General features: G+C 36.9%; 1 protein-coding gene across 1 annotated transcript in view; it reads right to left on the bottom strand.

Annotated features, from left to right (window-relative positions):
- Positions 1-12,500, bottom strand: part of coro2bb (coronin, actin binding protein, 2Bb) — a 20,137-nt gene that overhangs the window by 4,183 nt on the left and 3,454 nt on the right. Inside the window, exons 3-8 of the mRNA XM_079810184.1 lie at positions 7,019-7,135; positions 5,303-5,452; positions 5,056-5,220; positions 3,361-3,477; positions 3,181-3,285; positions 1,893-1,989 (exon numbers count right to left, since the gene is read on the bottom strand). Coding sequence (XP_079666310.1) covers positions 1,893-1,989; positions 3,181-3,285; positions 3,361-3,477; positions 5,056-5,220; positions 5,303-5,452; positions 7,019-7,135 — 751 coding nt within the window. The remainder of the gene's footprint in view (positions 1-1,892; positions 1,990-3,180; positions 3,286-3,360; positions 3,478-5,055; positions 5,221-5,302; positions 5,453-7,018; positions 7,136-12,500) is intronic.

The raw sequence follows: 12,500 nt of genomic DNA, 5'->3' as shown, positions 1-12,500 counted from the left end.
GTACTAAACATATATATTTCAGATGATTAAGGAAAGATACCACAATCACAAAGGTATAAATATTAACAAAAGTAATTAAAGTAGACTGTGGGTAATTGTTTCTTAACCAATTTGAAGCTGTTGTTGAATTTTTTTTTATATCTAACTTACGAGAAACAGAGAAATATCAACACTTTCTCTCCAGCAGCTTGAATGTTCCCCGTTGCCATGGCAACTCTCAACGGCCACCAGGACTTATACAGTTTTATAAAAGCTATTTATTATTTGTCCTAAAGTGTAAAAATCAGAAATGTATTTTTTTTGTCAGGCGCAGTTGAAGCCTAGAACAAACACTGTCAAGATGAGATGCTGTAGCCAGTCTGTGTCATTATTCCAACATCATGTTCATAACATGTTACGAAATAAAAAGTTTAATACCTCAGAAAAATGAACTTTCCTCTCTTGTCAACATTAGCCTGGTGTGAGCGCGCGCGCTGTATATCACGTCACAGAAAGACGTACACTCACAGTAATCGGATCAGGTCGTTTACATGGTGGAATTTTTCGTTTGATCGGTTCATGAAAAGGTTTATCCCACCTCTCTCAAACCGATTTAATTCGGTTTGGCCATTTTTATTCCGATTGAGGTGTTTAAATGGAGTATTTTTATTCGGATTGGACTTTTAAACTGATTACAGTGCTCCATGTAAACGCACCTAGTGAATCATTCATTCAAGTAATTCGCTCAAAAACGCTAATTCATCCAGTAATGAAACAAGTGAAGTCTTTATGAGTGAGTCATTGAATCATTCATTCAAGAGATTTGTTCAAAAACGTTGATTCATCCAGTAATGAAACAAGTGAAGTCTTTATGAGTGAGTCATTGAATCATTCATTCAAGAGTTTTGTTCAAAAACGCTGATTCATCCAGTAATGAAACAAGTGAAGTCTTTATGAGTGAGTCATTGAATCATTCACTCAAGAGATTTGCTCAAAAACGCTGATTCATCCAGTAATGAAACAAGTGGAGTCATTATGAGTGAGTCATTGAATCATTCACTCAAGAGATTTGCTCAAAAACGCTGATTCATCCAGTAATGAAACAAGTGGAGTCATTATGAGTGAGTCATTGAATCATTCACTCAAGAGATTTGCTCAAAAACGCTGATTCATCCAGTAATGAAACAAGTGAAGTCTTTATGAGTGAGTCATTGAATCATTCACTCAAGAGATTCGCTCAAAAACGCTGATTCATCCAGTAATGAAACAAGTGAAGTCTTTATGAGTGAGTCATTGAATCATTCACTCAAGAGATTCGCTCAAAAACGCTGATTCATCCAGTAATGAAACAAGTGGAGTCATTATGAGTGAGTCATTGAATCATTCACTCAAGAGATTTGCTCAAAAACGCTGATTCATCCAGTAATGAAACAAGTGAAGTCTTTATGAGTGAGTCATTGAATCATTCACTCAAGAGATTCGCTCAAAAACGCTGATTCATCCAGTAATGAAACAAGTGGAGTCATTATGAGTGAGTCATTGAATCATTCACTCAAGAGATTTGTTCAAAAACACTGATTCATCCAGTAATGAAACAAGTGAAGTCTTTATGAGTGAGTCATTGAATCATTCACTCAAGAGATTCGCTCAAAAACGCTGATTCATCCAGTAATGAAACAAGTGGAGTCATTATGAGTGAGTCATTGAATCATTCACTCAACCAGTTTTTTTTAAATAATTCATTCAGATTAATTAAACATTTTAACATAGACTGCAATTAATATTTTGTCATAAACATGTTCTTTAGTTTAGTTCAGAATCGTGGGAGAATCTCTATTTGAAACGGAAACATTCTCAGTGTGAGCAGAATGGCGGCGCTCTTTGACCCTCCTGTCATGTGTTTGGTAACTCACCCAAACCCTTCTGAGGAGCCGGAGACCTGAACTCCATCAGCAGCTGCAGGAAGGGCTTCTCAGGACTGACCTCATAATACCGGATGTTTCCGTCGCCCTGTGGACGCGAGGTGATCTAGTGTTAAAAGTTGTTGCTCTTGGTGTAAATAGTAGGGATGCCGCAATTCTCAATATAATATTGAACTGTTCGGTACGGCATTCACGGTTCAATACGCGCTTGTGAATTGTGTTTTTTTTTCGGTTTTGCATTGAATTAATAATTTTTCTACAAATTCTATCATTTGCCTTCATCGCAATACTGAACAACGCGACATACATTCCCATCACAGGTTAGTGGTAGAGTTATACTCACGGAACACTAGAGTTATTCAAAGTCACCAAAGTTCATTATTTGCATGCGTTTTAAAGCCTTGCCGGTTTCATTCGCGTGCGCGGTTTTAACATGCGCTTTTCAGAGAGCGCGCACTAAACGCCTGTCAAACACGTGATTACTGGACTAAATAGTCGTCTTACTGCGCTAATACTGTCAAACACACACAAGGTTAACATAAACACAGTCGGTTATGTCTAAAGTGAAAGTAAAATCGGTGTGTGTGTATATTAGATGCACGCAGGTCTTTAATTGACAGCAGCGCAGCCTATAGTGAACACGCGCTCCTTAAAGGGACAGTTCACCTCTAAAATGATGTCATTATTTACTCACTCCAGTATTGTTCCAAACCTGTATTCATTTCTCGATGACAGAATTTTCATTTTTGAGTGAAATATCCCTTTAATGTTAATACAACAACAAAAGACAAAGAGAAAATCACTCACGGCTCTTGACTGAAAAACTTTAATACAGCAGCTTTAATAACAATCAATGTATATTTTATAGTGAAGTTTATGTAGTGTTTTATTTTTACATTTTTTCATTCAATTTCATACTTTAATGCTAATGTACAGCTCTGAGCTGCCAGTGTAAATCTTTATATATATTTACTTTATATTTTACAATACACTAGGAATGTGTACAAGGTTTTTTTTTTTTAAGTAAAGTTTTAAGTTTAAGTAAGGTTTTTCAATTCTTTTAAGTAAAATAAAGAAAGAGTATTGCAATAAAAAAAGTCTTTTTTCTCCTTATCCTCTTGCTGTTCCTGTCGCCTAAGAATAGAATAACAAAAAACCTGATGTGACAAGCCATCAGAACCCAACCGAAAAGCGTGGTTAAAAACCGAGGTGTGTATTGAGCCGTGGACTAACTGTATTGTTGCATCCCTCGTAAATAGACCCTCAGTTTTTTTCTCACCTTCCCGGCCAGATAGAGCATGTGTGTGTCGGGATCATAGAACGGGAAGAGGACGCCCGACAGCCCATCGATCTCCTCCTCCAGGACGGGTGCAGACAGATCCTCCTACACATTTAAACACATGTCCAGATGAGTTTGTTGACTTGTCGGCCTAGTGACCTTAAACCGTTTAGACCCTACCTGATCCCATAATGCAATCTGTCTGGTGTTCCACCTGGAGACGCCCGTGGTGAGGACGCGCTTCAGATTACCCAGAAACACCACGCGGTTCACTCTGACGTTCTTACCGTCTGCTTCCTGTTTGGATGTACAAATGAGATATAACTAAACAAACAAGCTCAGATAAAATATCATGTACAGTTCAGATATAAATCTAAAAATAAATGCAAGTGTATCAATAATCGTAGATTTTTTTTTATTTTGCTAGTTTTGTATTTTATTATACATATTTTGTGCTCTTTAAAAAGCACACTTTTTTTTTTTTAACTAAAAATGCTTCTGTTTTTATTTGGTCCATTTCTTGTATATTTTTATGGTAAATTAATTTTGCTTGAATACTAACTCGAAAAACCTGAAGCAGTGTTTCAATAATTGGGAAACATTATTAATATTTATTAAAAAAAACATTTAAATATTTAATAAACCAATTCAATTATAAAATAATATATATATTACTATAAAATATAATTTTTCTTTTCATTAGATGAAAAATATAGATACTGTATATTTTTATTTATTATTATATATATATAATAAGTGACACCAAATCAGAAAAATGCAAACATAACATTTATTTTCTACAAAATATAATCAATTCAATTAAACAATTCAATTATAAAAAATAATACAAATAATAATAATAAAACATTTTGTAAAATGTAAATAAATGTATATAAATATATATAAAATAAATATAAAATAGAATTGTTCTTTTAAATAGATGAAAAATATAGATACTGTATATTTTATTTATTTATATTATTATATATATAATAATAATTCAGTGACACTTTATTGGAAAAATGCAAACATAACATTTATTTAAGACAAAATATATTAAATTAAATAAACCAATTCAATTATAAAATAAAATAGTAAAAATTAATAATAAAAACATTTAATGTATATCAATATATATAAATTAAATATAAACTAGACTGTAATATATATAAATGTATATAAATATATAAAACAGAATTTCTCTTTTATTAAAATGAAAAATAGATACTGTATATTGTTATATTTATTAATATATATATATATATATATATATATATATATATATATATATATATATATATATATATATATATATATATATATATATATATATTAGGGCTGTCAAAAGATTAATCGCGATTAATCGCATCCAAAATAAAAGTTTGTGTTTACATAATATATGTGTGTGTACTCTGTTAATTATTATTTATATATAAATACACACACACATTCATGTATATATTTAAGAAATATTTGCATGTATATACTGTATATACATTTATATAATCTATAATATAAATAAATATAAATGTTTTATATATAAAAATAATATTTTTTTCTTAAATATATACATGCTTGTGCATGTATTTATATATAAATAATAATTAACAGAGTACACACACATATATTATGTAAACACAAACTTTTATTTTGGATGCGATTAATCGCGATTAACCTTTTGACAGCCCTAATATATATATAATAATTCAGTGACACCAAAGCAGAAAAATGCTAACATAACATTTATTTGAATTACATATATTTAATTAAACAAACATTTTCAGATAAATAAAGTGTACATCTAAAATATAATTTTAAAAATAAAATATATATATATATATAAATAACATTAGCTTGTTCTGTTGTGACACTGACCTGCAGAACTTTCCCTGAACGTGGATCAATAATCCTCAGTTTTTTGTCCTTACAGCTGGTGGCCAGTAAACTTCCATCAGTGTTGAAGGACATACAGAGGACGACGTCTGGGTGGCTGTCAATCATCTTCACGGCCACGCCCTCTTCCAGATTCCAAATCAGAATCTGCTCCGTAAACAACAACAAAAATATCCCCATTGTTTTGTCATCCAGGTCTCAGTGGGTTCGTTCTGGTTGTCTTGGTTACCTTGCAGTCGTATCCGGCACTGAAAAGGATGCCGCTGCAGGTGGGATGCCACTCAACAAGCCCCGCCCTCCGGCTGTGGCCAATCAGGATCATCAGAGCTTCTGTCATGTTCCTCCTCAGACCGCCGTCAGGAATCTGCCAGATTCTCACCTGGAGGGAAGTTTTATTAGATACTAATATATGTGGTTAATAATATACTAATAATATATAAGGCTGCATTGTCAACATTATACACCAATCAGGCATAACATTATGACCATTCTGACTATCAGAACCAGCATTAACTTCTTGAGCAGTTTGATCTCCAGTAGCTGGTTTGGTTGATCCAGCCTTCGCTCCCCACGTGCATCAATGAGCCTCGGCCGCCCATGACCCTGTGGCCGGTTCTCCACTGGTCCTTCATGACCCTGTGGCCGGTTCTCCACTGGTCCTTCATGACCCTGTGGCCGGTTCTCCACTGGTCCTTCATGACCCTGTGGCCGGTTCTCCACTGGTCCTTCATGACCCTGTGGCCGGTTCTCCACTGGTCCTTCATGACCCTGTGGCCGGTTCTCCACTGGTCCTTCATGACCCTGTGGCCGGTTCTCCACTGGTCCTTCATGACCCTGTGGCCGATTCTCCACTGGTCCTTCATGACCCTGTGGCCGGTTCTCCACTGGTCCTCCATGACCCTGTGGCCGGTTCTCCACTGGTCCTTCATGACCCTGTGGCCGGTTCTCCACTGGTCCTCCATGACCCTGTTGCCGGTTCTCCACTGGTCCTTCATGACCCTGTGGCCGATTCTCCACTGGTTCTTCATGATCCTGTGGCCGGTTCTCCACTGGTCCTTCATGACCCTGTGGCCGGTTCTCCACTGGTCCTCCATGACCCTGTGGCCGGTTCTCCACTGGTCCTTCATGATCCTGTGGCCGGTTCTCCACTGGTCCTTCATGACCCTGTGGCCGGTTCTCCACTGGTCCTTCATGACCCTGTGGCCGGTTCTACACTGGTCCTTCATGATCCTGTGGCCGGTTCTCCACTGGTCCTCCATGACCCTGTGGCCGGTTCTCCACTGGTCCTTCATGACCCTGTGGCCGGTTCTCCACTGGTCCTTCATGACCCTGTGGCCGATTCTCCACTGGTCCTTCATGACCCTGTGGCTGGTTCTCCACTGGTCCTCCATGACCCTGTGGCCGGTTCTCCACTGGTCCTCCATGACCCTGTGGCCGGTTCTCCACTGGTCCTTCATGACCCTCTGGCCGGTTCTCCACTGGTCCTTCATGACCCTGTGGCCGGTTCTCCACTGGTCCTTCATGACCCTGTGGCCGGTTCTCCACTGGTTCTTCATGACCCTCTGGCCGGTTCTCCACTGGTCCTTCATGACCCTCTGGCCGGTTCTCCACTGGTCCTTCATGACCCTGTGGCCGGTTCTCCACTGGTCCTTCATGACCCTGTGGCCGGTTCTCCACTGGTCCTTCACTTTTGATAGAGTCTGACCACTGCAGACCAGGAACACCCCACAAGAGCTGCAGTTTTGGAGATGCTCTGACCCGTCACAATCTGGCCCTTGTCAAACTCACTCAAATCCTTACGCTTGCACATTTTTCCTGCTTCTAACACATCAACTCTGAGGACAAAATATTCACTTGCTGCCTAATAAATCCCTCCCACTACTGTTATTCACTTCACTGGTCATAATGTTATGCCTGATCGGTTTATATCATCATGATTTCTCACCGTACAGTCCTCCGAGCTGGACGCAATGATGTTGTCCATGAACGGACTCCATTTGATGTCCATGACGCCGCCCTGGTGGCCACACACCTTTGGGTGATGAGGGTCTATTCGCCCTGGCTGGGAGAGAATAAGCCCATATTTAGACCGGGGCAAGTTGTCACAATGGAAAGGTCTGAGATTTTGAGTCAAATAGTTTCTCCAGCAGTGGTTTGTGTAAGTCGGTAACATCTAGTGAAGCCTAGCTGGCTAAAATTAGAATATTTATGTGAAATTTATCCTCCAAATTCTCCAAAACATTAAGACGAGAGTCACTCTGTAACAGTTGGGGCAAGTTGTCACACACGTTTTAATTGCTGCACATTTAGACATGATTATTTACTTCTGATATTTCATATTTACAAACAAAGTACTTCTCAAATAAGTGTCAATATACCGCAGGATCCTAATGTGACAACTTACCCCATATAGCTCTGCTATGTGTTAACTAAACTGTATCTTCTTTACAGTACAATAATCATTACAAAAGTGTAACAACTTTCCTCAATCTCATTTCCAAATGTAAATACTAAATACTAGACTAAATTTTAATTCTCTTGGCTGCAGTTCTTATTTCTACCAGAATGTGGCGCTACAAACAAACTATCAATTGTGGTTCCACAGAAATCTGAGCATTTACCCAAAATGAAAGCATCTAATCCACTACACCCAGCCTCTTTAGATCCATAAAACCCGTTTCTGATGTGATTTTGATTCAGTTTGTGTATGCTTGAGGACTGAACTAACTAGTACCAGAACTCTAACAGAGGGCTGATTGTGCGTCTGTACCAGTCACACGTGTCTCCATCTCTCACTCCCAGTCTGACATTTATATCAATACATCCTCCAAACACTGAACACACACGTCTGAACACACACTTATGGATTGCTACAGTCTCTCTCTACTGATATTTGCACATGATCTCTGGTTGAACAACATTACTGTGATGGTACCAAGACCAGGCACAATATATATGCTAGCTGGACAGATGAACTAGTTTTAGAGTGTACAGTTATGCTAAACTAAATTGTTTTAGTATATTTAGTCAAACTAGTTAGTTTTAGTATGCACAGTTTAACCAACCAAGTGAAGCATAATCATACTGTGCATACTAAAACTAACTGGTTTAACCCATCAAAGTGAAGCATACTCAAGCTGTGCATACTAAAACTAACTATTTTAACCCATCACAGTGAAACATGATCATACTGTGCATACTAAAACTAACTATTTTAACCCATCACAGTGAAGCATGATCATACTGTGCACACTATAACTATTTTAACCCATCACAGTGAAGCATGATCATACTGTGCATACTAAAACTAACAAGTTTAACCCATCACAGTGAAGCATGATCATACTATGCATACTAAAACTAACTAGTTTTACCCATCAAGGTGAAGCATGATCATACTATGCATACTAAAACTAACTAGTTTAACCCATCAAGGTGAAGCATGATCATACTATGCATACTAAAACTAACTAGTTTAACCCATCAAGGTGAAGCATGATCATACTATGCATACTAAAACTAACTAGTTTTACCCATCAAGGTGAAGCATGATCATACTATGCATACTAAAACTAACTAGTTTAACCCATCAAAGTGAAGCATGATCATACTGTGCATACTAAAACTAGCTAGTTTAACCCATCAAAGTGAAGCATGATCATACTATGCATACTAAAACTAACTAGTTTTACCCATCAAGGTGAAGCATGATCATACTATGCATACTAAAACTAACTAGTTTAACCCATCAAGGTGAAGCATGATCATACTATGCATACTAAAACTAACTAGTTTAACCCATCACAGTGAAGCATGATCATACTGTGCATACTAAAACTAACTAGTTTAACCCATCAAAGTGAAGCATAATCATACTCTGCATACTAAAACTAATTAATTTAACCATCAAAGTGAAGCATAATCATACTGTGCACACTAAAACTAACTAGTTTAACCCATCAAAGTGAAGCATAATCATACTGTGCATACTAAAACTAACTAATTTAACCCATCAAAGTGAAGCATATTCATACTGTGCATACTAAAACTAACTAGTTTAACCCATCACAGTGAAGCATGATCATACCGTGCATACTAAAACTAACTAGTTTAACCCATCAAAGTGAAGCATGATCATACTGTGCACACTAAAACTAACTAGTTTAACCCATCACAGTGAAGCATGGTCATACTGTGCACACTAAAACTAACTAGTTTAACCCATCACAGTGAAGCATGGTCATACTGTGCACACTAAAACTAACTAGTTTAACCCATCACAGTGAAGCATGGTCATACTGTGCACACTAAAACTAACTAGTTTAACCCATCACAGTGAAGCATGGTCATACTGTGCACACTAAAACTAACTAGTTTAACCCATCAAAGTGAAGCATGATCATACCATGCATACTAAAACTAACTAGTTTAACCCATCACAGTGAAACATGGTCATACTGTGCACACTAAAACTAACTAGTTTAACCCATCACAGTAAAGCATGATCATACTGTGCACACTAAAACTAACTAGTGAAGCATGATCATACTGTGTACACTAAAACTAACTAGTTTAACCCATCAAAGTGAAGCATACTCATACTGTGCATACTAAAACGAACTAGTTTAACCCATCACAGTAAAGCATGATCATACTGTGCACACTAAAACTAACTAGTTTAACCCATCACAGTGAAGCATGGTCATACTGTGCACACTAAAACTAACTAGTTTTACCCATCAAAGTGAAGCATGGTCATACTGTGCACACTAAAACTAACTAGTTTAACCCATCAAAGTGACGCATGATAATACCGCGCTTACTAAAACTAACTAGTTTAACCCATCAAAGTGAAGCATGATCATACCGTGCATACTAAAACTAACTAGTTTAACCCATCACAGTGAAGCATGATCATACCGTGCATACTAAAACAAACTAGTTTAACCCATCAAAGTGAAGCATGATCATACCGTGCATACTAAAACTAACTAGTTTAACCCATCAAAGTGAAGCATGGTCATACTGTGCACACTAAAACTAACTAGTTTAACCCATCACAGTGAAGCATGATCATACCGTGCATATTAAAACTAACTAGTTTAACCCATCAAAGTGAAGCATGGTCATACTGTGCAAACTAAAACTAACTAGTCTAACCCATCACAGTGAAGCATGGTCATACTGTGCACACTAAAACTAACTAGTTCAACCAATCAAAGTGAAGCATGATCATACCGTGCATACTAAAACTAACTAGTTTAACCCATCAAAGTGAAGCATGATCATACTGTGCACACTAAAAATAACCAGTTTAACCCATCACAGTGAAGCATGGTCATACTGTGCACCCTAAAACTAACTAGTTTAACCCATCACAGTGAAGCATGGTCATACTGTGCACGCTAAAACTAACTAGTTTAACCCATCACAGTGAAGCATGGTCATACTGTGCACAATAAAACTAACTAGTTTAACCCATCAAAGTGAAGCATGATCATACCGTGCATACTAAAACTAACTAGTTTAACCCATCACAGTGAAGCATGATCATACTGTGCACACTAAAACTAACTAGTTTAACCCATCAAAGTAAAGCATACGCATACTATGCATACTAAAACTAACTAGTTTAACCCATCACAGTGAAGCATGATCATACTGTGCACACTAAAACTAACTAGTTTAACCCATCAAAGTAAAGCATGGTCATACTGTGCACGCTAAAACTAACTAGTTTAACCCATCACAGTGAAGCATGGTCATACTGTGCACAATAAAACTGACTAGTTTTACCCATCAAAGTGAAGCATACTCATATTTTGCATACTAAAACTAACTAGTTTAATCCATCACAGTGAAGCATGATCATACTGTGCACACTAAAACTAACTAGTTTAACCCATCAAAGTGAAGCATGATCATACTGTGCACACTAAAACTAACTAGTTTAACCCATCACAGTGAAGCATGATCATACTGTGCACACTAAAACTAACTAGTTTAACCCATCAAAGTGAAGCATGATCATACTGTGCACACTAAAACGAACTAGTTTAACCCATCAAAGTGAAGCATGATCATACTGTGCACACTAAAACTAACTAGTTTAACCCATCAAAGTAAAGCATACGCATACTATGCATACTAAAACTGACTAGTTTTACCCATCAAAGTGAAGCATACTCATATTTTGCATACTAAAACTAACTAGTTTAATCCATCACAGTGAAGCATGATCATACTATGCATACTAAAACTAACTAGTTTAACCCATCAAAGTGAAGCATGATCATACTGTGCACACTAAAACTAACTAGTTTAACCCAACAAAGTGAAGCATGATCATACTGGTCATACTAAAACTAACTAGTTTAACCCAACAAAGTGAAGCATGATCATACTGCGCATACTAAAACTAACTAGTTTAACCCATCACAGTGGAGCATGATCATACTGCGCATACTAAAACTAACTAGTTTAACCTATCAAAATGAAGCATACTCATACTGTGCATACTAAAACAAACTAGTTTAATCCCTCACAGTGAAGCATGATCATACTATGCATACTAAAACTAACTAGTTTAACCATCAAAGTGAAGCATACTCATACTATGCATTCTAAAACTAACTAGTTTAACCCATCAAAATGAAGCATAATCATACTGTGCATACTAAAACTAACTAGTTTAACCCATCAAAGTGAAGTATACACATACTATGCATACTAAAACTAACTAGTTTAACCCATCACAGTGAACCATAATCATACTGTGCATACTAAAACTAACTAGTTTAACCCATGCAAGTAAAGCATGCGCATAATATGCGTTCTAAAACTAACTAGTTTAACACATCACAGTGAAGCATAATCATACTATGCACACTAAAACTAACTAGTTTAACCCATCAAAGTAAAGCATACTCATACTGTGCATACTAAAACTAACTAGTTTAACCCATCACAGTGAAGCATGATCATACTATGCATACTAAAACTAACTAGTTTAACCCATCACAGTGAAGCATGATCATACTATGCATACTAAAACTAACTAGTTTAACCCATCAAAGTGAAGCATAGGCCTACTCATACTATGCATACTAAAACTAACTAGTTTAACTCATCAAAGTGAAGCATAATCATACTGTGCATACTAAAACTAACTAGTTTAACCCATCAAAGTGAAGCATGATCATACTGTGCACACTAAAACTAACTAGTTTAACCCATCAAAGTAAAGCATACGCATACTATGCATACTAAAACTGACTAGTTTTACCCATCAAAGTGAAGCATATTCATATTTTGCATACTAAAACTAACTAGTTTAATCCATCACAGTGAAGCATGATCATACTATGCATACTAAAACTAACTAGTTTAACCCATCAAAGTGAAGCATGATCATACTGTGCACACTA

The sequence above is a fragment of the Gobio gobio genome (genome assembly GCF_949357685.1).
Source record: "Gobio gobio genome assembly, chromosome: 25".
NCBI classification, from domain to species: Eukaryota; Metazoa; Chordata; class Actinopteri; order Cypriniformes; family Gobionidae; genus Gobio; species Gobio gobio.
Note: the sequence above shows the minus strand (reverse complement) of the source record. Positions and strands in the feature narration are given on the sequence as shown.